The sequence below is a fragment of the Anser cygnoides genome, chromosome 1 (assembly GCF_040182565.1).
Source record: "Anser cygnoides isolate HZ-2024a breed goose chromosome 1, Taihu_goose_T2T_genome, whole genome shotgun sequence".
Classification (NCBI taxonomy): domain Eukaryota; kingdom Metazoa; phylum Chordata; class Aves; order Anseriformes; family Anatidae; genus Anser; species Anser cygnoides.
In genome coordinates, this window is record NC_089873.1 from 44,782,629 (window position 1) to 44,809,352 (window position 26,724).

At 39.1% G+C, this 26,724-nt stretch overlaps 1 protein-coding gene across 7 annotated transcripts in view; it reads right to left on the bottom strand.

The window, feature by feature from the left end:
- Nucleotides 1-26,724, bottom strand: part of ATF7IP (activating transcription factor 7 interacting protein) — a 108,122-nt gene that overhangs the window by 45,836 nt on the left and 35,562 nt on the right. For all 7 annotated transcript variants that reach the window (XM_048078884.2, XM_013196866.3, XM_048078881.2 and 4 more), the window contains one exon: nt 8,056-9,104. In XM_048078884.2, coding sequence (XP_047934841.2) covers nt 8,056-9,097 — 1,042 coding nt within the window. In that variant the 5' untranslated portion in view covers nt 9,098-9,104. Of the gene's footprint in view, nt 1-8,055; nt 9,105-26,724 lie in introns of those variants that run through there.

The window sequence follows — 26,724 nt, forward strand, 5'->3', positions numbered from 1 at the left end:
GGAATGATGTCCCATGGAATGACGTTCCATTTTGCTGGTTGAAATAAAAAAGTCTCTTCCAGTCTCTTCCAAGGGCTCGCTGTCACACCACCTCTATCTTCCTCGAACTGACAATCAATCTGAAAGCTAGCAACATACCTATGCTATGTAGCAAGTAATTTTACTTGTAGTTGGCCAACAATATAAAATCAGTGGCACACAAGTGCCATAACCAAAGAGTATAGGTAGGGGCTAGGACCTGTATGGAAATCTTGGGGAGCAGCCTTGCTGAAAGGGGCCTGGTGAGCTTGCTGACCATGAGCCAGCAGTGCACTGCTGCAGCAACATAGGCAAGCTGGATTCTGGGCTGGCTCTGCACGGGCATTACTAACACGGACGGGAATGCGATCATCCTGTTCTACTCAGCGCTTGTCAGGCTGCATATGGAGTGCTGTATCCTGTTCCAGCCCCATAACTCAAAAGATGCAGTTAGACCAGAGAGGGTCCAAAAGGCTGGAAAAGCTGCCTTGTGAGGAAAGACAACGCGCTACGTCTTTTCACTCTGGAGAAAACTCAAGGGGATCTCATCATGACATTCAAGTACTTAGAGAGGACAGAGCCACATGGAGAAGACAAAGGGTAATGGGGCAAGTTGCACAGGGAGAGGTTTTGCCTTGGTGTAAGAAAATTTTATTTTTTTTTTACAGTAAGAACAATCCATCACTGGAACGACCTCACCAGGGATGTGGTGGAATCCCCATCCCTGGAGGTTTTCAGGATGCGTTACATAGGGGCACCTGGGCTCCCTTCTCCCACAGAAGTTTGCTGATCTTTTGAGATCCCTTCCAACCTGGGCCATTCTACCATTCTATGAAGAGTCTCTCTCATGCAGCCTTGAAACTGGGAAATTAAATATGAATGTTTTCTTCCTACGATGCAAAGAAAAGAACTGATAGCCATATGAAGTTCGTAGGTTACCTAGTCTAACACCTGTGAATTTGTGGAAACATGAGACTCGAGAGGCAGTAGCAGAGAACCCTGATTTAAAAGGATTGTTAACAAGGGAGATAATTAGGCATAAGTCTGCTGACTATCTATTTGGTATCACGTACAGTACTGTGTCAACACAACAGCTTTTCTGCAGGAAGCACCACGTCTGAAGTGGTTTTTTTTTTGTCAGACTCATATCCACTGTAGAAACTGGGATTTCTACATCTAGCAGCTCTAGATCTGCTAAGGACGTCTAGCTCATATTGCTAATGCAAGGACACTGATGTTACCTTAAATGCATTCAGTGTACCTTACGGGTATTTGTTTTTGAAAATGTGGTGTTAAGTGAACATTAATTGACGCTTGATTACAGAGATTTAAAATATTTATAGTGATCTTGATGTTTTCTATTCCGTATTTTCCTTACACCCAAAACCAAGCATAGCATCACTCTCCACACATACACAGAAGTCTTCCAGAATAATACATTTGTCAGATTTCAATCTTGAGCTAGCAAGAATATCAAGCTCCTTATAAAGCATTGTCACTTTAATTTACAGGGTCTGTCATAAATACTGCCCAATCCTTAGAAAATGTGCAATGCTTTTTCTAAAGAGAAGTAGAGCTGCATATACAACACTAAAGGAGGGATTATGCACCTGAGTACCTTTCCAAGTCAGTGGAAGTTTCAGTATCCACAAAATCCACCTCAACGTGACACATCCCTCAGGTTAAAGTCCAAGCGAAGACACTGTCAGTAGACTCTTCTAGTTCCTTTTACACAGTCTCTATGTTTTCAGACATTTTAAAATGTTTTATATGTTTTGAGAGTCCTCTCAGATAGCGCTGTCTTAATTACTATGAACGATGAGTACAAGGATAATTGTTGTTCTTGAAAATATCAGATTAATGTATTTTCAAAGAAATCGCCATGATCTAGACAGGCTGGAGAAATGGACCACCAAATGCTTTGTGATATCCAGCAAGTACAAATACAATGCTCAGCACCTGGGAAGGGAGAACCTTTGCAACGACACGAGGGGTGACGGCCACGTGGCTGGAGAACAGCTCTGCACTGAGGGCTTGCACAAGCAGCAAGCCACATGTGAGCTGGCAGCGTGACCTGGCAGCGAAGGAGGCCAACAGCATCCTGAGCTGTATTTACAAGAAAAATAGCTAGGACATCATGGGAAGCGGCTACTGTCCTCTATTTGGCACTTGCTATGCCATCGCTCTCTGCCTGGGACAAGAGACTGTTAAGGTGGCTGGGGACTAGAAAAGAGGCTGAGGTTGCACTTGTTCAGCATGGAGAAGACAAAGCTTAATGGGGACACCCCAGCTTTCCAAAACCTATAAAGATGGCCACCCAGAGGATGGAGCCAGACTCACTGTAAAGGTGCATGGCAAAGGATGAGAGAATACGTGCAAGCACAAAGATATCCCAAGTGACAGAAGGCAAAACTTTTCCAACAAGTAGACAAGACACTGGAACAGGTTGTCCAGAGGGGTCATCCAGTGTTCACCAGTAGTAGTTTTTAAGACCTACCTGGACCAAGTCCTGAACAGCCTGATCTAATCTCACAGCCGACCCTACTTTGAGCAGGAGAATTAACTAGAGACCTACTGAGGTCCTTCCCAATGAAAACTTCTCTTATTTGGTCACTTCTCCTCCTCCTGCCTATCACAAAGTACACAAAAAATCTATCAAGTGATTCCAACACGAAGAACAATATTCTCTTCTTTATTTTTTAATTGCCATATTTTTAGTTCGAAAAAATCTGTAAATGACTTCAAGATCCCAAGTGATGAATCCAACATCCCTGAACCAGTCCTCCAAAGTCCATCAGACAGAGGGATGCCCCATTTCTGGTGTGCAAAATCCCATGGATCAAAGATGCAGCAGTTGTGTCTTTGTCTGTCACATTAAATAAAACTCTTGTACCATATATTCAGCTCACAGTTGCAGGTACCATAGACCTCCTAAATCTTTTATTGGATGAACAAATCATGTCCTCTTAAGCTTTCCAATATGAAGTACATTTCCTAAGCGCTGAAACATCACTGCACCAGATCTCTGAAAGCCCTGTATTAATTCCTTTTAGATGTAAACACCAGAACTGGAAATATTGCAAAAAAAGTGGTTTCATTAGTGCCACCCAAGTATAACTTACTTTCTTGTTTGTTCATTCAAGAATTTTGAGAGCTAGCTGTGTTATACTACAGGAACAAAAGTTCATGTTTACTTGTTTATTTGCCACTCACATGCTCTGAAGTTCTCTTAAACGCTACTTTCTAGGAGACGAGCTGTATTCTTTGAAATGTTAACCGCACCATTTATTCTTAACAGGTTGTACCTGGGTGTCCTGCTTGACTTCAGACTGTTACCAAAGACCAGTAATAAGCAAGCTCTCTTTCAAAATAGCCCTGAAGGGCACGAAACAGCACTGCTGCAAAGAAGCCTCAAGTCAAGGTGTCTAGAATGAAGGATAGCAATTCTGAGAAAGATTGAGGTTTTCCTTAGCAGTCATCGTCACCTGGTCAAACATGAGAAGCTAGAGATAAGTCAAGAGAAAGAACGTGTCAGCAGCTCCACTACGTAAAACTAACAGTTCACCTAGTCTAGAATCCTACACCCAACGCTTTCCTGACAACAGCAGATGACCAAGTAGGAAAGAATGCATGGAGGATTAAAGAACATTGTTGCACTGGCCCAGAAAGCTCCTTCAGCCTTCTGAGAAGCTGCTGCTGGAAGACCTCCAAAGATTTAGGCTTCTTTTGTTTGATAGCCCTCAAAAAATCCTCTTTCACAGAGAAAGTAGGCAAACTTTTAGCAGTCACAGTGCTTGCTGTTAGCAAGAAGCTCCATAGTTCTCCACATGGAGAATTCTCTCTTCCATGCTTTGATCCTGCCTCTCAGTTTTTATCCTTTCTTCCATTTGCGTTCTTCTGGAGGAAAAGGCAGCAAATACTCTCCATACTAATGATTTTACAGGTCTTTGTCACAGCCCTCCTCCATCTCTTCTTTCAGGCTGATAAATACTTCTCTATTATATAGTTCATTCTTGCCTAGAAGTTGCCTCTCTGACCTGCCATTAGTCAGAAAGCAGAGAAGCTGTAGTAAGATATGAGTCTACTGCGTTGAAGAGATAAAAAGAAGATAAACAGGGACCCCACAATCCAGGTGGTTTCTGGAGTGCGCTGAAGACAATTTCTTGACATAGGTGATTGCTGAGACAAGTAGGGGAGATACTCTGCTGGGTTTGTTATTCACAAACAAGGAAGAACTGGTCCAGTACCTGAAGGCCAACAGTAGACTCAGTTGCAGGAACCACAAGACCACTGAACTTAAAATCATGCAAGAACTCAGCAGAAGGAAGAGCATTGCAGCCCATGCCTTCCAGAGAGCAGTTTTCACCTTGTTCAGGCTGTACATGGCAGCATCCAGAGGGAGACTGCCCTGGAGAGAAAAGGGGCCCAGGAGTGCTAGTTGTTCTTCGAGAGCCACCTTGAAACACGGGAACGGTCCGCTTCAATACATACAGTGTAGAACCAGGGTGGAGGAAAGCCAGCATGGTTGAACATGGACCTTCTGACAGAGCTCCAGTGTAAAAGGAATTGCACAGGAATAAGCAAAAACATAGGGACATTGCTCAGCTCAAAACATATCAAAACTTGATGTCCCACAGTGACATTGTTTCCCTCAATTTCTGTATTTATTTCTAGCATTCTTTGCTTTCTTCAACTTCCACTTAATTGATGTTTTCACAAATGTACTATAATCCTGGAAAATTGTTCTTGAATAGTTAGTTCTATCTTTTTATCAAGTTACGAACATTTTTGTACTTATATATCACTTTGTAGTTAACCACAGTGAGTTTAATCTGTCATTTTTATATCTCAGTTACTCATAATATCATCAAACTGTCACCTCAGTAGTCACCCTTCATTTTCAATAAATCATGAGCTCTGTTGCACAGGACAGTCTCTGGAACACATCCTTGTGGGTTTACCTTTAATTCTTCAAAAGATTATTGCCTCCATGAGGACTTTCCATCTTATCCCCAAATGGTTCAGTTTCCATTAAGTTTTTGGTAAGAAACTATTTGTGTTTGGATATCTGAAATAATTCAAATATTTCAATCAGATTTTCTTTGTCATGTACTTACTTACTCAAGGAGCTCCAAGGTTTTCTAACGTATGACCTCCCATTACAGAAATCTTAAGTGTCACAGCATAACTATTATACATATACTAATTTTACTCAAAAATCAAATTATATTAATCTTTCAATTTAAGGAAAGCCTTCTAGCACTATTCTTTATATTGTTATTTAGCCATGCTCATTTTCTTCTTTTTTTTCAAAGCTGTACATTTTAATTGAACAGTTTGCACCTGTGTCCAAGACAGCATCCTTAAATAACGTCCACACCATCTTCATAGATTTGATTCTAACAAGACTCTTTCCAAATGTTAGTCCTTTTGTTCCAAGATAATATTTTATTTATTCTACTTGGTTTCTCATACAATAGCGTTTCCCGTCCTTTCAACCTCTCTGATATTTCTTATTGAAATATTTACATCTGTGAAAGGACTGCAGAATTTTTGTATTAAAATCATGTTAAATTTAGTACAAAATGGATCCCCAGAAGATTTGTTTAAATATTTCATGCAGAACGTACTATCTGGTAAAATTTAAACCCCCTCCTCTGCAACTTAATGGGCAAGCTTTAAGCAGCTTAGAATAGAATGCAGAAATTAACGCATGTCCACTAGTTAAGGACAGAACACACTTCAGTGGCCAATTTTCTTTTCACGAACAGTCACGGTTACATCCACACAACTGTAAAAGTCACAAACTGTTATAGCCAATACACAAACTACTAGTCAAGAATTTATTGTGCCACTAAAATTGATAAAAAATATTGCTGGATACGATCATTTAAAGGCTTCAGCGAACTGTAGTTCAACATTCAGCACTCACTTACAGTCTTTTGCTTCAGAGCTAAAACTACACTGTGGTCACAGCATGTTTCTTCCTGACTGGCTAAGAGGAGAAGAGCCACCCTGATATCTTAATTTCATTCACATCCAATAAAAGAAGCCTTAAAATGTGGTAAGAACAAGTATCAATGATTTATTTGGAACACACATTTTACAGAAGGGACTCGTAATACACTATAATTTCTACTCAAGTGCACGCAGTGTTCTTTTCCCACTGCCATCCCCCCACCCCACAACAGCGTAGAGTTTTGCAATCTCAGTGGAACATGGTTTTTATTACCTCAATAAAATCCTCTGAAGGAGCTATGGAATCTACCTTTTCTGTGTTTAACTGTTATAAGTTTAAGGGTAAACACCAGAAAAGAAGGAAGAGTCTGAAACATGGCTGAAGAGACATATTCTTATCTCCCTGTCTCTAGTTATGTAGACGCTCAAGACTGAGAATGTTTTTACAAGTTAGTGAAAGACAGTTTCATCACTGGTGAAAGACTTAAGAAATTATGGGTGCTAATTTCCCAGAGACAGAAAGACACCTGGATCTTGTTTCATCTATGGAACTCCTACTTAGTCAAGTAGGAATAAACACATTTGGCTTAGTATGGTTTTCATTTCAGAGAGAGCTACCTAACAACAAAATAGCAGCATTGAAACAACAGCCTTCTTTAACCACAAATAGAGGGCAGCATCAATATATCTGTAAATTATTCATGTTTTATTTTTCACAAGTGAGATAGCATGATAGAGTGCCCCATCTCCAAAAGATACATCAGATCCTTCTAAACTGTATGACAGTACCAGAGTATAGAGAACATAGGTTTAACATCAAGAATCTACACCTGTTGCTTCTGCTAGCTACACAGAAAGACTATAGGACCAGTTTCAAATGCCAGGCAGTTGCCATTATCACCAAAATCAGATAAAAAACATCAAGCATCAAATCATGCACATGAACTGTGTTTTTTCATGAAGCCTTTCTAATATTGTCGTTTGGTGAAAGAAATTTGAAACAAATGGGAGTTGTGGCACACCTGGATTACCAGTATGCTTTCATTCTTTCTATTTACATGCATGTTAAAGAAAGCGGTTATCTCTTCTGCTCAAGAACAAAAAATTAACACATTACTTTCTTTTCCTACAAATCCTTCTGTACCGTGTCTGTCAGCTACCCACCTTTTCTATCCCCCTCCCTTCCCCCCTTGACCCAGTTTGTAAAAAGAGAGGGGAGACACGACAGTGAGGGGATAGAAGATCTCTAGGATGACAATTTTTGGTATTATTTTCAGTCTTCCTAGGCCTCAAAATTCCATCTGTCAAGTCATAAGACTACATAAAATTTGTAAGACTCACAAGAGGCCTTTTGTTAGACCTCTGAACATGTGAATTTGGATACAAACTTTGGAAATTTTCCTCATTCAGAATATGCCTGACTTAGTCATACAGGAATACACATTGCCAGAATGGAATCCTTAAATAAAATTAGTTATGCAAAAAACAAGAGGGAATGATGGCTATCATCTGGAATACAGTTTGATTTATTGAAAAGTTGTGTGCTGTTGGACACGGTTATCTTAGCACCTCTTTTTTCTTAAGAATGACAAGAGGTAAGAAAAACACCGTTAACATGAAAAATTAATGCTCATCTTAACTTATGTCAGTGTGATGTGTTACTAACACTTGCTGGCTTGCCTTCTCTATTTGCTGCTTTTTAGAGTTTATCTATAATAAAATATAATTTAAATGCCTTTGATATTGTTTCATATTTGCTGCTCACAGTGCTAATTCAAGGACAAATGCTCACACCAGCAATATTAAAGAACGCTGGTAAGAATTAAAAAGTGTATTACTTCATTAAATATGGATTTCCACCATCATTTACAAAGATACTGATCTGAATTTCATATGTTCCTAAAATTAATTACTTCAAAGGAGTTCTTTGGAGGAAATGTCCACATAATCCCCCATATATATAACTGAAAGACTGGAATTCTTAGTTATTAATTTAGAAACACGTCACGAGCGCACTATTTTAAGAAACGAACAAAACCCAAGACTTTAATCAAAGCTACCAACTTAGAAAACTCTTACCTGGAAGACTTGACTTGTTTGATAGTATCACTTCAGCACACTCCTTCTCATCACAAGGATCCTCTTCATCGGACAGTACTAAGAAAGCCTCCTTTGGGAGACTTTCATTGCTTTCCTGTTTTGACGGTGAACCCAAACAGTTGTCCATTTTCTCATCTAAATCTGGGGCTGTGTCATCCACTGGAAGCAGGGAACTTTTAGAAAAACAACTCAGCTCATCTTCAGCAGGGGCTAATTTTTCCAAAATCGGAATAATTTCATCTGTTTCCATAGAGTCGGTATTCTCCAGGATACCTCCACTTGATTGATCTATTGCCTTCTCAGCTGTGGTTTCTGAAAGACTTGCAGTGCTGTCTCTATCATCCTTTGGTTCTTGGTCAGCTTCCATACTGCTAGAGATGGCATCTTCTCCAACAGCATCTTCAATACTTACTTCTTCATCCCTCTTTTCCTCTTCAACAGATGAATGAGAATTAACAGTTATGTCATTTCTCTCTCCTGTCTCTTCAGAAGAGTCGCTATTATCACAGCTTGGTTTATTTTCACCTTCTGATGGAGTGTTACTCTCTCTTTGGTCCAAACGATCTTTTATATTATTTTCGTCATGGAATTTATTGCTACCAAGCACTCCATTTTCAGCCTCACGAGCTAGTGCAGTATCAGTTTTCTGCTCAGGAGTACCATTCGCTGGAGACAGCGTTCGAGGTTTAGGTTCTAGGTCACTCACTACACTCTCTGCCCTACTTTCAGGACTTTTGACTTCCCGAATTTCATTGGAAGTTGTTCTTCCTTCTTCAGAGTTAAGACAAAAATCCACTAGGCCATTAACTTCCTTCTTGTCCTCCAAACAGTCTGTATTGCTTAGAGAGGAATTTAAATCAGAATCTCCATTCTCATGCTTTCCATTTAACAGTTTAACTTCAGCTGTCTTCAGCAAGTCCTCTTTAGCCTTATAGACAGCCTCAAGTTGTTGTCGATCACTTACTCTCATTGTTTTTCGTGCTTTGAAGACTTTTTTTTGAGGTTCATCTGTGCCATCCATCTTGACCCTTAAAAAACAAAAGATCAGTAAGAATGGTGATGGTAATTTATTAACATCATATTACAGGTATTTCAAAGAAATACTGTAGCTGCAAGTTGCATTTAGCACTTTGTAGAGCAGATTGGTTTAACTGTATCTATAGAAACCAAAACACTTAAATTTTGTTTGCCCTCATAAGAAATGAATGAAAGCTTCCACGCGTGTTGCACAAATATGTGTATATAAAGATCACTGAGACCACACTATTACTTTAGTAACATTATGCAGTAATACCATGACTATATATTTTAAACCAATCAACTCTACCATGACTATATACTTTAAACCAATCAACTCACAGTATTATTACAGCAGAGCCACTTAATGAAGTTTCTAGCAAGAAAAGGCATTGTGCTAATGTAAGAGCCAGCATGCTCTTTTCCTAAAAAAAGACAGTCTTGCTCTATCAGTTGATAGCTATTTTATTTTACTAAAATGATGTAACGTCAGGAGTTTCAGATGGAATTTAATTTAAAAAATTGAGTAAACAACAAAAATCTTTGTATCAAGTAATTAAGAAGATTTCAATACACTGAAAGAAGTTAGAATAGTTCAGTTGGAAGGGACCTTCAAAGATCATCGAGTCCAACTGCCTGACCACTTGAGAGCTAACCGAAAGTTAAAGCATGTTATCGAGGGCATTGTCCAAATGCCTCTTGAACACTGACAGGCATGGGGCATCAACCACCTCTCTAGGAAACCTGTTCCAGTGCCTGACCACCCTCATGGTAAAGCAATTTTTCTCCATGTCCAGACTGACATTTCTGAATGAGCCATTTTTAAGACCCTGTACTCATTCCACTCAGTCACACAGATACTAACAAAAAAGAACATTCTATATAAAAAAATAAAATCAGAAAAAGATTTGAAAGTCTACTTTTAACAAATCCACAAATCCAGCATTAACTAGGAAGTTAAAATAGTACCTTTGAAATACAAGAAAGTCTTCTTTCATTTGTTTCTACTATACAAAAAAAAGATGGGTATTTTTAAACTATTTTTTCTACCCTGTCTTATTTTAGGACCCAGTTTTAAAGGATTAGATATGATAATATTGTTCAGAATCAGAAACGTTTTATATCTCAAATGAAACTCAGTACCTAATATCATGAATCAGTTGATGATAATCAGTTGACATCTACTGAAGTTACTATACCATCATAAATCAGTCTTATCTAGGATATGGCTTAAATTTCTCAAAAAATGCAAAAGGTCACCAGTGTAACACTCATTAAAACTTATTACACAAAGCAGCCAGAAGTCAATTTATGGGATTTGCTGAAAATACTGATTTTTTTAAATCTTCTTGGCAACTCTTGGCCCCTCCCCCCTGAAATCTACTGTTCTGGATTTTTTTCAGAAACAAACAGTTCATGCAGATTGCTGTTTTATACAGCCTCTTTGCAACCACTGTATGATTTGTCAAGAAAGAGTTCACTGTCCTTCAAGAACAGGCTAATAATAATCCGTCTGGTAGAATAAAGAGAAATCATGAAGTTGATCCCCATATGATTTTTTTTTCCTCTTACAGGCATCAGATAAGCAAACGTTTACACCAGTGATACAGAAGAATTATTACAAAGGGATGCGTTTAAAGTATTCAATATAGTTCATTTTGCATCTTCCTCCAATTCACTTTCATTTACAGACCTCAGAAACTCATTGAACACTGTACTGTCTTTTCAGGTGGGGTAAAAAAAAATATTATTTTTAATAATAATTCAAATATCCAACTAAATGAACATGCCTAGAGCTTTCAAATACGTCCGTCTCTCCTTTAGGCCCCAAACATCCAATTGCTCCAAGAATCAATCATGTTTTATCATCAGAAGTATCTGCAGTATTCGCCATCATTACAACACCTTTACAGGACAAGGAAGTTTCAGAGACTCACACCAAAAATATCAGTCATAAATTGAAACACAATTTGTATCATCGAATTACTGCATTCATTAACAGGAAAGCAAGAGTTACGTAAATAATTAGGCTATTGCTCTGATACCTTATTCATTTTAAATATACTTATCTTCAGTGACTTAGTGCACCATCTGAGCTATGAGAATCAAAGGCTTATGGGTTTGAGGCAGGCTAAGCTTCGTCAGCTGAGATAGGTATCAACAACTATTCCAGTTCAGGCTAATATATCATACATATAACACTTAAGCATTACTTGATTAAGCTACTTTAAAGCCATTCCTAACTTTGGGCAGTAACTTAGGGGAGCGGCCTGGTGGCACAGTACTGGCTCAACATGGCAGCTGACCTAGAGGCAACACCTTAAATCTACTATCAAAAGTTCATCAACATTTCAAGTATTTTGCCCACAGAGTAAACCTTTGGCATAGGAGTTCCTTGACGTCTGAGCCATGCTCTGTAGCAATGACGGCACGTCTACCACATCTACAGGAGAGCTGATGTCAAATGTGTTTTTAAAAGCCACAGCCCTCATTGTCATTGATACCAACTCAACCTGTTCTTCCTAAAGATGATGGTAGCAACGAGTTTACTGACCGTGTCCTAAAGGATTTAAGAAAATAAGTTCCTTTATTTCAAAGCAGACCTGACAGAGAGGTGTATCTGGGGAGGCGGACACCCATACTGAGTCTCCCCTAGAATTCTGAGCAACTTCCCAGAATGACTTAGAAAAGAAAACTGCAGGATACGATTGTCCTATATAGCCACACGGTTGGTTACTTAAAGGAATCAAAGAATCATAGAAATGGTGGCCCAAAGAGACCTGTGGAGATCATCTAACTCAACGTCCCACTCAGAGCAGGACTATTGCCATGGTTTTCTGCTTAAATAAAAAGTCATAAAATTCACACAACAGAGATTCCACAACCTTTAACTAACCTGTTCCACTACTGCACTAATGCCTCTTGGGGAATTTTTTCCAGCCTGAAACTCCTACACTCCAACTCATGGCCACTGTACCATCCCACACCACTACAGTTGGCTCCACCCTTTTTATAATCAAGCCTGTCTACAAGTACTAAATAGCTGTAAGACTGCCCTTTATAGCCTTCTCTTCAGCAGATTAAAGTCATTGAGCTCCTTCAGTGTCTCTTTGTAGGTGCTTTAGGCTCCTATCATTTTGGTAGTCCTCTACTGGATCCTTCCTAGTTTACTGTGAACAGCTTGTTTATGAAGGAAATCTAGCATTTCTGCATTTCCTAACTAGGATATTTGAAGATACAAAAGGAATATATATTCTGTGGTACAATATAAATTCAACTCTCAAGATAAACTCAAGACCTTACAACCATGACATACTGTATTACATAACCATAAGGCTTCTACCATCCTTAGGTACCATAATTTATCAAAAATACAGGTAAAATGGAAAGAGATGTGATAAAGATTTTTTGTTGTCATTTTCCATTTCTTATTAACACTGAATTCCCTTATACTTTGTTTCAATTCTTTTCTGCTTGACAATGTAGAATCTTCATATTTGAGTAACTGATGGAGCTTAAATAACAGATGCATTCACACCTTGCGAACAGATGAAAAAGACCTTCACAGAAGATTTTATCAGCTCTATTTACACTCACCATAATACCATTAAGAGAGTCTGAACAAGTTTCTGAACACGACTGTCTACTACTGCGCTGCCACTAGTGGAAGCAAAATGCAACACACCTACAGAAACACTGATTTGGAAAATCAGTTTACCTGTAGTAAGAAAACATTCTCATCCCATAACCATTTCCAGTCAGATGAAGTACAAACTCAAGACGAGTTGTTAATAATCCTTCCAAACCAGTCTACATAGTAAATACAGTATTTTTATATTCCTCTAGAAGAGAACACATGTGACACAGTAATTTAACACAGTCCTGAAATTATGAGAAGCATAGAAAAACCTCTAAATATTTTAGAAGCACGCATGCAGTCTCTGAAAGCATACACATTCCTCCTTCCCAAGAACTTCAGCAGAAAGCTTTTTTATGTCACTATAAAAGCCTGTATCAGGCTGTCACATAGAGCACTGATCGTCATACTCACGGTTCCATGAGTGTAATCCCCTACAACATGCATGCTGTTTCAGAGGTATGTCTTGCAGAGTCGATTTTGAAAGGAAAAAAAAAGTCAGGCTTGGCTAACCTCGAACAATTCTTAAGACTCATGATAGGCAGCAGCTAAAGCCTTCTGTTCATCTAGTACAAGGATATAAGGCCTTTGTATCAAAATTAAGTGAGTACATGTAGCTGGATTTCTCTGACTACAATGCTTTCTTTTATAAGCATTACACTGAATTTTGAAGTCTTTAAAGAGTTTGTGAATTTTGTAATATCTGATCTTACTCTTACTGTAACCAAATGATATTTTAACGATCAATTACAAAATTTCACACACAACTTAAAATCAAGTTTGTAAATGCATCGTTTGTATAATCATAAAATGCAATTTAAAGCAAAGTAGTATTTGTATGCTCTAGTTTCCTTAGATATCTAAACGGCCTTTCATTCATATTTTTAACATAGCATGAAATATGGTAAATAAAACTAAAATGAAAGACGTTGCCTTTTTCAGTTTACCAAGAATAACAATCTTAAAAATCAAACATCAGAATACCTTTTTTACGTTAATGCACATCTTTACTTTTTTTCTTAGAACAGAAAAATACTGAAGGAATAAGCTTCAGTTACTAACGTATTTCAAAAATGTGTTTAGTTTATATCTAACAATATTATCGAAAATATAGCTAAAAGACAAAACCCTAATACAGTTCTACAGTGAAACTGATACAAAGGAGCCTTACAAAATTCCATTGTTAGATGGCTATTTAATTGATGCACATTTTCAGCTCAATCCCACAATCTTTCACAACCAAACAACACCAAGGAAAAGCTACAAAACTATAAACATAGATGAGATTTAAAGATGAAAACTAAATGCTGGTTAAGTATCACATATCACAGCAGACCACACTTAAAGCGTTTCCAGCCATACCCACAAGGGAGCACACTGCAGCCAAGTAACAGATCTCATGTGAGAGCTGAGTAAAATAAGAAACAAATTAATCAGTAACCAGTTCAGACAGGTTTGGTTGTATGGGTGCAAGCCTATGAGCAATCATCTTATAAATATCTGCCTTCCAGTCCACCAAAGGGGTAGAGGCTGCCTTTCAGAAAGGAGAGCAGGCTATATGAATTCAGTCTTAACACTTTATAAACTCCTAGTGTTTTAAAAAGGAATGTATTTAGATAGTCTCCTTTTATACTCAACAATTAACACAGAGTTTAGCTACATTTACTATACACTTCCCTCATGTGACGCTTAAGTAGTTTCAGTTTTTCATCATCACATTTCTTTGTTGTGACATGGTCATGAGCGGCTCAGGCGCCAAGCCAGTGAAGTGGCACCTATTATTTCAAGGAAAGGCATTTGTGCAGAGCAGTACGAAATGACTCCTGCATGTAGAGATAAGTATGCAAGGGTTAAATTCTGTAAATAAGGTGGTTTTGTTTAATAAAGTTCAACAAAACAATAATCAATTTTGAAACACCAACACATGAATACTGTATGTATTTGTTTAGGTATCATTTATCAAAATTCTTCATTTTAAGCTTTAAAGTCATACTTACTTCAGCATGACAAACACACCATCATGCACCTCCCTCCAATTACAAATCTGCAAATATTTCTCATTACCAAATATGTGATGGATGGCAAAACCAAAATGTACCAGTGTAGCTAAGAATACACGAAGGACTTCTCTTGCAGCCAATTAGAAATTTTTCCCTCCTCTTCCCCTTATACATATATATATTTATTATTACCATGCAAAGAGATTGCAGCTCTGAAGCAACAAAGGAAGGTATTAGTTTAGCTGCTATGGATTAGCCTATGATCGTGAGCTCGCATGAGCACAGCCCACGAGCTGCTCAAAAAGTGAGCCAATCAGCGAGCGGCTGCCTGAATCCTGCCTGGTAACAGGCAGTAGACAAAGAGAAGGTCATGGAAACACACTAGGGGGAAAAAACTGGAATCTCTGCAACAGTGCACAATGGGTTTTGCATAATATAATCAGTCTAGAACAGCATTTGCACAGGCTTCCTGGAATGTATGTAGTGCTAGCCAAAAGCACCACCATAAAACACTTGCAAAAGCACAAGAACTACATGGAGGAAGTAAAAGCCTTTGATCAGGAAAACCAGTGCTCAAATATTCAAGTCTACTTAAAACGTAGCACAGCTGAATCAATGGAACAGAGACAGCTAATGGTCAGGAGCACGATGTTCTAGATGGAGAGTCCCAGAGAATGCACGTAATGAACAGAACCTACCTCTTAAGCGGCGGTTCACAATAAGCAGTTTTCAGTTGAAACCATCTATAGCAATGTTGATACAAGTCGTCAGAAATTTAAAAACTATTTTCAAAGAAGAACAAGTTTGTGATCTGTTTTTCCAGAACACGTGCTGAAATACCGCACCAGGAATGCGCTTTCATGCCCCTCACTCAAGTCTGCTTAACTGACCGAACGCAAGATACACACCACCAGTGCACGAACAACACTATGTCTTAATATTTTGAAGTAAATGCAAAAAACACATCTGAGGAGATACACTAAGCAAAAACAGTATTTCTTCTAGCACACCATAGGCGATCATAGGTTTTGTTCCCTTCCAGGCTGACATTTTGTGTGCGCTGGCTGAGCGGGGCAGCAGAACGCGCCATTTTCTGAGAGAAAAATCACGTCGCCAAGCCGTCCAGCTCCACCTCCTGTACCTACAGCAAAACAAGGTTCGCTCTGACTGAACCTCCGGCCATTTTTTCGCCGCGTTGTCCGGGGCTGAGGGAGGTGGCAGGGCGGGTGGCTGGTTGGGAACCGGGCGGCATTTCCCGCCTCAGAGCCCTGCAGTTTCCCGGCCGCACCCTAGGGGGCGCCGGCCCCGGCCGCGCTCCCGCCCGGCCACCGCCTCACAGCGACAGGCCACAGGCCCCTCTCTGATTGGCTGGATGCGATCCGCACGGCGGCCAATCAGGCAGAGGCTCCTGAAATTCTACCCAGCAACAGAGAGCCACGAGGCCCTGAGGCAGAATGTGGGCAGGGAATGGCGCAGGAGAGCCGAGTGCAGTGCTAGGAACGACCTGAAGCAAAAACTTACAGGGCTCAGACCCAGGGCTTCAGAACAGCGTTAGCTCACAAGTGCAGCGAACAGGAAGCGCATAGCCTGGCTGCACATTCCCTCCTTAACTCTGTCATGCTGGTTTAACACTAGCGAGTTTGTGTTATGTTAAATGTTGAGTCAAAAAATGCAGAAAGACAAGCCAGGTCCAAGCACGTCTGTTTTTATTCTTTCCTCTGTTACTGGGTAGCAGCTGTACCCTTCTACAGAAGCATCAAAATCCAGTTATTCCCCATGACTGCAGTGGGACGTCACCGTGCTTGGAGATCTGCTTGTCCCCCACCCTTGTGCTCTGCCTTTTGAGGAAGTGGTTCTGTGTAACACCGAATTCACATGGATCTATGCCTACTGAGAAACACACCAAGAAGTGGTTATGTGCTTGGTAAACTGGAGTATGTCCATAGTATAGTTTCAGACGAGTGGTCTTGGTCTCGTACACTTTCATCAATGGCCTAACATACAAAGTTGAATTGTATTCTCATCACTTTGGTACCTCTAAGAGAATGACACCACCTCTGACTTTGGCTCATGAATCTATTTCTCATCCTATTATAGCAATTTTAGATTCTTCTCTCAGGAGGAATGGCAACTACTCCCTGTTAGATCCATTTATACAATTGAGATCTTTCAACTTGCTGGTGGTTTTCCAGAATTGTCCTTCCATGGTTCAATAGTTCATGCCTCAGTAGCTATTACACATTAAGTATACATAAAAGTATATATACATACATATATTGATAATGGAAGAGAAAAACAAAAGCGAATTCTTCCTAGACAACGTTTTAATTACATATTCCAGCTAACCTCATTCAAACATGGCTGCCTTAGAATCACCAGCCATTAAAACACGTGAAGTTTAAGCTCTAAACCTTGTTCTCCAAGAAGAAAAGAGAGCTTTGTTGACTTCTGGAAACAACTTTTAACAGGCATTTCAATCCTTATAAAATTGTTTGGAGTGGAACTCAGCCAGAGCAACAGTGGTAGATACTGCCTGTCTTCTTACCACAAAGTGTTAGGCATTTCAACTTTTATCAACAACTGAAAACATCAGCTTTCAATTCAGCTGTGAGATCCTAAACGCTAAACAAATATTGCTGTTTCAAATTCCTGTAACAGCAAAATTCAACATTACTAGAACTCATTTTTAGCACAAGCTAAAAGCACTAAGTACATTTCTCTCTGTAAAAATGGATTAACTCAAATTTTATAATTTGTGCCTTTTAATATACGTGTGGAATATTTTCTCATATAGTTTAAATGTTATGCTAAAGCTATGTCTTTGGCACTAGACTAACAGTTACATTATCCTAAATACAAAGCAGAGCTAGTAATTCCATGTAAGTGGGCACTAACAGACATAAGACATTCACAACTTGAAACTTATCCAACTTCTGATATTCCAAAACTAAAGGCTGAATAACCTGGTTAATTATTCATATACTTGCAAATAATAATTAAAAAAAAAACTCTGGAAAAAATCATTTAGAAAAGTAATGCAAAATGTTCCATTCACGGTTAGTTTTTTCTATGCATTACAAAATACAGAACTTTGTTCTTCCGTAGTTGAAATTTCAAGTGATAATTTGATAGACTAAGGCTGAAAGAAGGTATTAATATATGCAGAATTGCATCCTTTTAAGGCAGACCTCTTTAGAAGCCTTGCTAGATGAAATGACACGATTCTAATAAGTTTACTCATTACATAGTGCCTTTTCTAAATTAGTTCATTACATATGCAACTATCATTATGCAGCCAGCTCTCAAACACTTGCAGCTTGGCATCAGACAGCTCACACCTCTGAAGTATGATGTCACTTAACCACGGGCCCCTAAGGTCATTTAGAAAACGCGAGAAGAAACAGAAACTGAAAGAAAACTAGAGACACGCAGGTGATGCTGATTTTATGTTACTAAATGCTTGTTGTGCATAGAAACACAGGACAATCACTGCTGAACTCCCAACGTCGTCGTCTCTGACTGCGGGGCAGGAAGCCCCCGGCAGGCGCAGGAAGCGGCTGTCTCACGGATTCCACTCACTGAGGCCCGGTCTCCAGGGTGGGGCTCGGGAGGCCGCGGCCACCCCACGGGGCCCTCCCAGGCCCTCCCTCGGGCCCGCAGCGCGCAGCAGGGAGCCCCCCCGCGGCCGGCCGGCAGATGGCGGCGGGCAATTTGCATACTGGCTGCGGATTGGCTGCGGAAGAGCCGCAGCCGCGAGGCGGAGCCGCCGCCGGGATTCGTCTGCGCGAGTCTGCCCGGCAACCGGCCAGAAACAGAGCTGGCGCCGCACCCGGAACGGGCGTGGCGGCGCCGCTGCGCTTGTGGCGCTGCGCGCGCGTGGGCGCACGGCGCGGGCTCCTCGTGCCCTGGGGGTAGCGGCGACGCTCGGACCGGCGAGGGGACGGAGGCACGGGAGGGGAAGGCACAGTCCTCGCGCTGGCTCAGGGTGACGTAGCTGGTCTTTGGGTTTTGGATAGAAAAGGTTGTTCTAGAAGCGCGGTTTTGTCAATGTTTCCCAATTAAACTATTACAACTTCGTTCCTTCATCTTTAAGCAAGTATCACTCAGTCTGGTATACATGCCAAGTCACCTCAGTGATGTGAATGGAAGCGGAGGCATCCACTCACTGCAGCAGACGTACCTGAATCTTCACTAAGCACACATACTGAGACCTGGCATTATGCACTGCTTTGGGCTTCTTCCTGTTTTATTTCTCAGTACACCTGACGTCGCGACAGATAAACGGGCAGAATTTGTGCTCGCAGACTACAGACAATACTAGATGTGGAAGGGCGAGCAAGCCAAACCAAGGAATGAAACTAAGTGGTTAAGTCATCTTGATGAGAAAAATCAGATACAAAACTGGCTAAGCAAAGCACACAACTTAAAAACACTTATCTAAATAGACATCCTGTTACAAGTAAATTCATCCATGATCTATGTTTTATAATTTTCAACCTACAAAACACAAGCTCAACTTTTAGTACAACTGAGCCGTAGGCGTAGACTCTTCTGACTGCAGCAGAAACCAGAAGAGGTTTCCAAACTTTCCTACTCACCACATCTGCGCGCAGATTTCTATTTCATGAAACTGGCTGCAGGCAGGTCAAAGCCAACAGAGCACAACGAATTAGAACAGCACCCAATGCATGCAGGAGGTGCTCGTCCAGGTCTTCTGCAGCCTGAAAAGCACCATCTGAGCAAGTCCAGTGCATAAAGATATCTGTATTCTCTACAGGGTCACAGCAATTAAATGAGGAGAGAATAAAGAAAGGTGGCTAACACAGATAGTCACAGTGACCGCTGACAACAGCTGATAGCTTTTGAATGACTCAACAAAACAGAATCACGAAATTAATGAAAAGTCACAAGAGGAAAAGAAATCTTCAAAGTAACATCAGAAAAAAACGTGGGGGAGGAAATATTTTTTTTGTTTGCAAAAGCTACAATTTATAGAACCTCTACTAACCATGTATAGTCCTAAAACTGTTTGTTACAAGCATCCTTCTGTAAGGAAAGGCAGCTCACTCCATGCATGTTAGCTGGCCTCTGCTAATACTCTTAACTCAGCAATCATTCCTCTCTACCCACAAGACATTTTTTTTCATTAATCAACAAGCTAAATGTTTTCCAAGAGAAGCTAATGTTGGGGAGCTGGGGAGACACAGCAACTGAAAAAATAAACTTATGAACCTAATATTCTATTCATTACTAGATTCAAGAAAACAAACGTGTTTTCAGTGCTGGTAACCCAGTGTATTAATAGGCTAAGAGTCCTAGGTAAACAGGTAGTGCATGTTTTTACAATAATAAGCAGTCTCCCTCTTTAATAAGTTTCTATAGCAGTCAATTTCTTATTATACCAAGCATACAATAGAATGAGATTTATTTACCCTACTAGAAGCGTACAGCAACAGATTACATTTTCTTGGGTCAATGGGTAGACAACTATTTTTCGGTATTTGCTGCTAGGCAAAGATTTGTCACATGTCTGCAACTGTAAGGGCTTAAAAGAAAAACTACTCAAGATATCACCGAAACTACACTTTAAATGTTTTATAATCAAATATGTAAGCACTCAAAATAGATGATTCTTCAACTTAACTCAGAACAAGCTCTGCAGAGACAAACAGATTGCCAGACTTAAATTAATTCTTTGCTAAACTGACCAAGGAACAGGAAGCAGAGAGTGGACAAACACAGGATGGTTTCTTTATGTAGTTCCAGTCACGGAAACAAAGGTCAAGAACAACACAACTGCTTTTGAAAGGGTTTTTAATAATAAGACCTACCCTGGAATGGTACTGATTCTAGCTGTATCCTCCCTTTCTAGAGCCCTCAACCATGCCGCCCCTTGTCTCGCCACACTCGCTGGCTGCACAGTCAGTAGCTTCACAATCTCACTATAGACAATCTTCCAGAGTTCTTTCAAGACCAAAAAGCATTTTATTTTTAATCCTTACTGTATAAAAGAATCTGTTCTCACAGTACTATCTTCTTGAGACAGTTGAAGTTCAATGCAAGTACATAAGAATTTTGAAATAACACTGGCTGTAAGTGGCACAATTGTATGCACTTTTTATTCTTCTTATCAATGTTTTTGACTGAACAAAATTGCATCCACTCTGTATAAGCTTTGTTGATATTGCATGACACTATGCAATTGTGTTTGTGTACGAAGAATGAAATTAAGTAAAAATATGATGCAAGCATTTGCACGGTTGCATGTGAACTCAGAGTTCAGGCACGTTAGAGCTAACCTTTTTGATGCAAGTTTAGCCCAATGAATTCAGAGCAACACAGCAAGCAAAAAAAGCCTTAGCCCAGATCAGTTGTCTGATGCTATTAACCATACAGCTGCTCTTAACTCTTAAGCCAGCACAAAAAGTGGGCAGGAAGGGGAACAGAGAACTGCTTCAAGCTGACCTTGCTGCATACCACCCTTCACATGCAACTTACATTACCTGTACAAGTATAGCACCGAGCTAGATCAGTTGCTTGGTTAGTAAGATCAGTGCTTTGTTGAACTTGGCTCCTTGAGCTGGCTAACAAAATCAGAGGAAAACCAGGGCTGCCACACTGAACATGCAACCGAACAGCCTTGTGTTTTTTGGGTGTTGGTGTACGAGTTGAGGATTACTGTAATGGACAGGAGATCTTCTAGAGACTGACATGTCCTATATGAAGTCAGCTCCATCTGGTTATTCGGGATTTTAGGGATATGGCAAGGAGGCTGTTCCCATGTAGAAATATATTTGGTACATTCAAGTAGATGTCATCTTCTTTGTTTTTAAATGCTTACAACTACTCCTCTGATATAAAAGCAATATGTGCAATAATACTCATTTCATATGTAATATGTAGTTATTTCTTGAATGCTTCAAAAATAAACTGTTGTAAATAAGCAGATTAAAGATCTAATTTGACTTCTGGTTTTAGACTGTACCAAATTTTACAGTGATGGAAGGACCCTGAAACACACAGCAGCTTTCAGACAGATTATTAAAAAGGGAAAGTTTGCCTCTGCCCTATATGTAACATCAAGCTCCTAATGTGAAATTTACCTTAAAATATTTCCAGATCTATGTGCTCAGATACAGATATCAAATGTTGATTATACTCAGTATTATGAAATCAGTCCATCCATTTAAAACGATTTCAGTGAATGTCCTGCAGCATGTACAAATACTTTATTCTCTACTTAAAAAAGATTATTTTTGTTAGTCCGTATAAATATACACGCATGCTAAGCTCTTTGCCAACTGACCTGGTGGTCATCAAATATGTTTTTGCTAAACATTACTTTGGTGCTTTCAGTGGGGTGACAAGCTTTATTCTGTAACATTCTCAAGTCTTCCTGGTCACATGAAAACAGAGTTACATGTGCACAAACCATAGAAATTTTCTGTGCAAATTCTCTACTCACACATCTGCTTGGATCATCCATTAATTTAGTGATTTGGTATCTATTTTAAACATACCAGGAAAATGAATTAAAGAAGGATATATTTATAGCCCACAGTTGGTTTGGATGGTTCTACTTAATATTCAGTTATCCCAAATAAACACTAAGTGTTATCACCACAAAGTTGAGCACTGCATCAACAAAAAAGGTCAGACTGCTAAGAGAAATCCACGTCTAGTGTTCCAGAGTATACTTAAGAAAATGTAACTATGAAGCTTGAAAAGGCTCAGCCAAAAATTAATTATATGTTACATAAACATGATTTGCAAGAATCGCATTGTCTGCATTTGATAATCAAAGAAAGAGTCATTTGTGACAAGGAACAACAGGGAGAAGCAACTCCCTTAAGGAGTCACTTTATCCCAAAACTTGAGATAAAGTTTCTAATCTTTAAGGAAGGTTGACAGCATTAAAAGCGTTCCCTCAATCGTTTTTGCTATGAAGCCAGATAACTGATGTTTCTGGCTCTATTCTTTCCTGAAGATAAAAGAAAATAATAATTTGAGAAGTCATATTTGGAAAAGATAAAGAAAAAAAAAATCCAAACACTAGTTCTGTTTGGAATATACCAAACAATTGGGAGTTTTTGCGCATCTAAGGCTCTTCACTAAGCATTACAAAAAGCTTACAAGCAATCATTTTAGTTTTTAATTATGCAGTACAATACAACTTCACAGTAAATACAAATAATAAATTTATCTTCCTGTGTAGCTAATCGTCATGTCGTATCTTGATTCTGGGATTAAAATTACTTCTAGGGTTTATAAACTTCCAACAGCTTTGAAAACACACAGAAAAGCAAGCAAGCTAACCAAAGTGCACTAGCAAGAGGTGCATTTGGCAACAGCCCTGGGCTGTTTGTTGATTTGTAACCATTTGTGAGGTTGTAACTGCATATAACAGAAACCCAGCAATGAACAAAATCTTTAGAATAGAATATTTCAATATTTGCAGGAGGTAGGAGTGGAAATCGTACGGTTCAGGCTTTTTTGAGCCTAGATCCTAGGCTACCATACAGTGATCAAAGTTTCATAGTTATTCTGCATGACGGTGACATGAACAAATCACATCCCTTATATTAGCAACTCTTTCAAAAAGATCAAGCTGATAATCTGCTATGGAAAGGAAAACCAACCCCCTCCAAACTACACTACATGCATAAATACAAAAGATGAAGAATGTGATCATCAGTACCCTTCCAAACGTATTTCTCAGGGTGTGAATCCTATAGTAGAAAGAACCTGAAGAACCAATCTCCATTTTTTCGATGATATACCCGGATAACTGAACAAAGTCTTTTTTCCTTCAAACTACATTTATATTTAGCACAACTGAAATACAATCAAAGTAATCTGTGCAGGTACCACCAATGAACACATTTAATTTTCAGTGTTGGGCAGTGTCTTCTCTAGGAGAGGTCAGTACAAAGCAGTCCCAAGGAGTAGCGGTATGAAGATGACTATGGTGACTGTAAGATGCAACGTAAGATGCACTTGTATTCTCTGGTACCAGCCACAACAAAAAGGCAAAACCAAAAAAGCTTTATTTTTGTTGATATAATTGCAGGCTAGTTTTAAAAAGTGTCTGGGAGTAAGAAAAAACAATAAGCAGACAAGCCATGCGTACACACAAAATCAGTCATTTCTATACATTTTCACACGAAAAAAGTAACAAGGAAGTAACAAAGACATCAAAATAAGAGATTCTTCTAGTTCTGTGTAACTTCCTTCTACCTAATGAGCAATTCTCATAAGACTTGTAGGTACTAACTCCAAGGTTTCTATAACTTTTTCAAGTTTACCCACCAACTGATTTTGGCCAAAGATTTGTGAAAAATTTGAAAGAGCATTAAAACTGTTTTTATTACCAAAATATTAGCATTAGCTGCCAGATACTGAAAACTGCCCTCTAGAAGGGCAGTTTAAAGATGATCAGATGCACCTGTCTTCTGAAGGAGCGTGACATCTTCAACAAGAAATTAGTAATTGCAGAGTTGAGGTGGCACTTTTCAAGCAATTATCCACCAATGAGCTGAGATGTAAAACCAAAAAAGAGAGGTAGTCCTCCAAATATGCTATACACTTTTATACATATATGTAAGAATACTTTCTAAGAAGTGTGCATACATGTTCATAAACTTTATGTATTTTGTATTTATACATGGTTGTAGAAAGTGTGATCAATTGTCTATCTTTTCCGATTGTAATTAAATACTGAACTTCTGGAAAAAGTTATATTTGCATAGCATTTTAAAAGTGATTATGGAAGCTGAAAAACATGCACACGGTAGAAAATAAGACAGACAAAAAAGCAAACTTATCTTTAGCCACATTCCCTTGGGGAAAATGAAGTTTGGTATCTCTAGTCAGATATGCAAAAAAATCATACAACTGAAGACACTGCTTCTGAAATATAACTTTTAGCTCATATAAGACACACAGACTTCTATCAGATCTGAGATATGAATTCTAAACGTCTGGCTTCCACTTCTTTAATCAACAAATAAGATGAAAGCTTCACTTTGCATCATCTTATTTGACTATTTACCATTCTGACATGGTGAGATAAACGGTTCATTCAGTGAATGCTGCAGGTAAAATAAAAATAAAGATAAATATACTTGAAGACACTGCAAGGAATGCTAGATTTAAGAGGATCTTACAAAATTCTTCAAGTTGCCTGACATACTTTAAATGCAAATAGATAAATATAGCAGCTTTCAAGTCTAAGGGTGAAGCAGAAGTAAGGAAGAGACAGCTTATGCTTCAGGAACATCCTACATAATCTAGACCAATAGGATGCCAAACAAACACTACTGAGAAGTTCTTTGTTTTAAGGCCTACGTACACAGCAGGCTTAAAAGATCCAATTCTAGAATGAGAAGGTAATTTTAAGTAGTCCAAACTAGGAGACACTGAACAATTCTCAGAAGTTTTAGAATGCCTGTCAAGAAACATAACCCATTTTTGTTTGTTTCAATTCAAAGAATTCAAATGAAATAAGGAGGAATTTGAAAAAGTGCAGCAAAGCACATTCTTTGATTCAGATCCTCACACCTACAAAATGTGATTAAAATAAAGAACAGTTAAGACTTCAACAAATCTTTCACATATGTTTCAGTCATATTTCATTTCCTCATCTTTCTTTTACAATCTGAAAATTTTCATTTCAGAAGAATGTTAAAAACAGTTCAAAAGTTGCATCAAGAAGAAATGGGAATTCAAAATACACTTGCAGAAGGAAATCTTTAACTGAGGGGAAGAAGAAACGAGGCTGCTGCCAGTAGGGTTTGCAGAGCTTCTCTAAGAACACACAACACAGTGCAACGGGTGTACAGCAGGGAGCACTGTAAAAGTCACAATATATTAGGGCTGATGCAATGAAAAAAATATTGAAAGCAAGTTATTCTTGGACATAAAATGTTTTTTCCCCCTGGTCTGCTACTGTAGCCTAATCCAACAACTAATCCAATGTAATCCTGCCTCAAAATCCTGAAGACAAGTCATCCAGTCCTAATTTAACATTAGGAACACATAAATTTACAAAATCAGATTTGTTGCCAGTTTGTTTCCCATCCCTGACAGCTTGAAGGTTCACCACCTTCTGGATGGGGAAGAAATAATTATTTAATCGTTATGAGTGAAACTAGCTTTTATATAGGCCCTTCCCCAGCCAGACTTGCTTTCTAGAAGTGCTGCTGCTGTATTTGCTCACTGTATTCATCTGCAGCCAAGAGACCACCACAACTGCTAACCAACGCTTCTCAGTTCCATCTCAGTTTTGACATTTGCCATTTTGGAACACTCACTGGAACCTAACGCTCTTTAAACAACCTAATCTCATTCCTCTTCTTTTTTCCAAAGACCTATAACACACCGACTGCATACCATCAGGCATCAAATGAAAAAGCAGGCTTTTCACAGCTGTTTTTACGAAGTACAATCAAGTAGAATTTTCAGGGAGTAGTGAATGCTCTTTCTTTACATATAGGAATTTGCCTATCCAGCTCTGTTTTGATGGTCTTCTCCTACAAGTATTTTTTCCCTTTACACACTAAGGCCATCAAAAAATCAGAGGCAGCAAAACACTAAAAAAAAAAAGGGAGAAACCTCCTTCTATATTGTTCCGATTTTTTTTTCGACAGATGAAACATATTGAGGTATTTGCATATGGCAAGAAACAGATGGTGCTACAGAAATCCCACTCAAAATTTCAGTGACTCTCTTGCCCTTTCCCATTTCTAGCTTCTCCGTGTAACATAGCAAGAACAGAAAGAAGAGACTTGCAGAATAAAGGCAGTAATAAATGCAAACCAGATGATAGCTTATTATCTAGTTACTATCTTACTATCTAGATTTATTCTACTCTTGGAAGACATACATTCAGCGCATGAGATTGAGAAGGTTCAAGGAATGCTGCTATACATGAGCCTACACGTGTTCTTCTATCTTACCAAACAGGGACTGACCTAAGCAGCTGTGAGTGAGCAT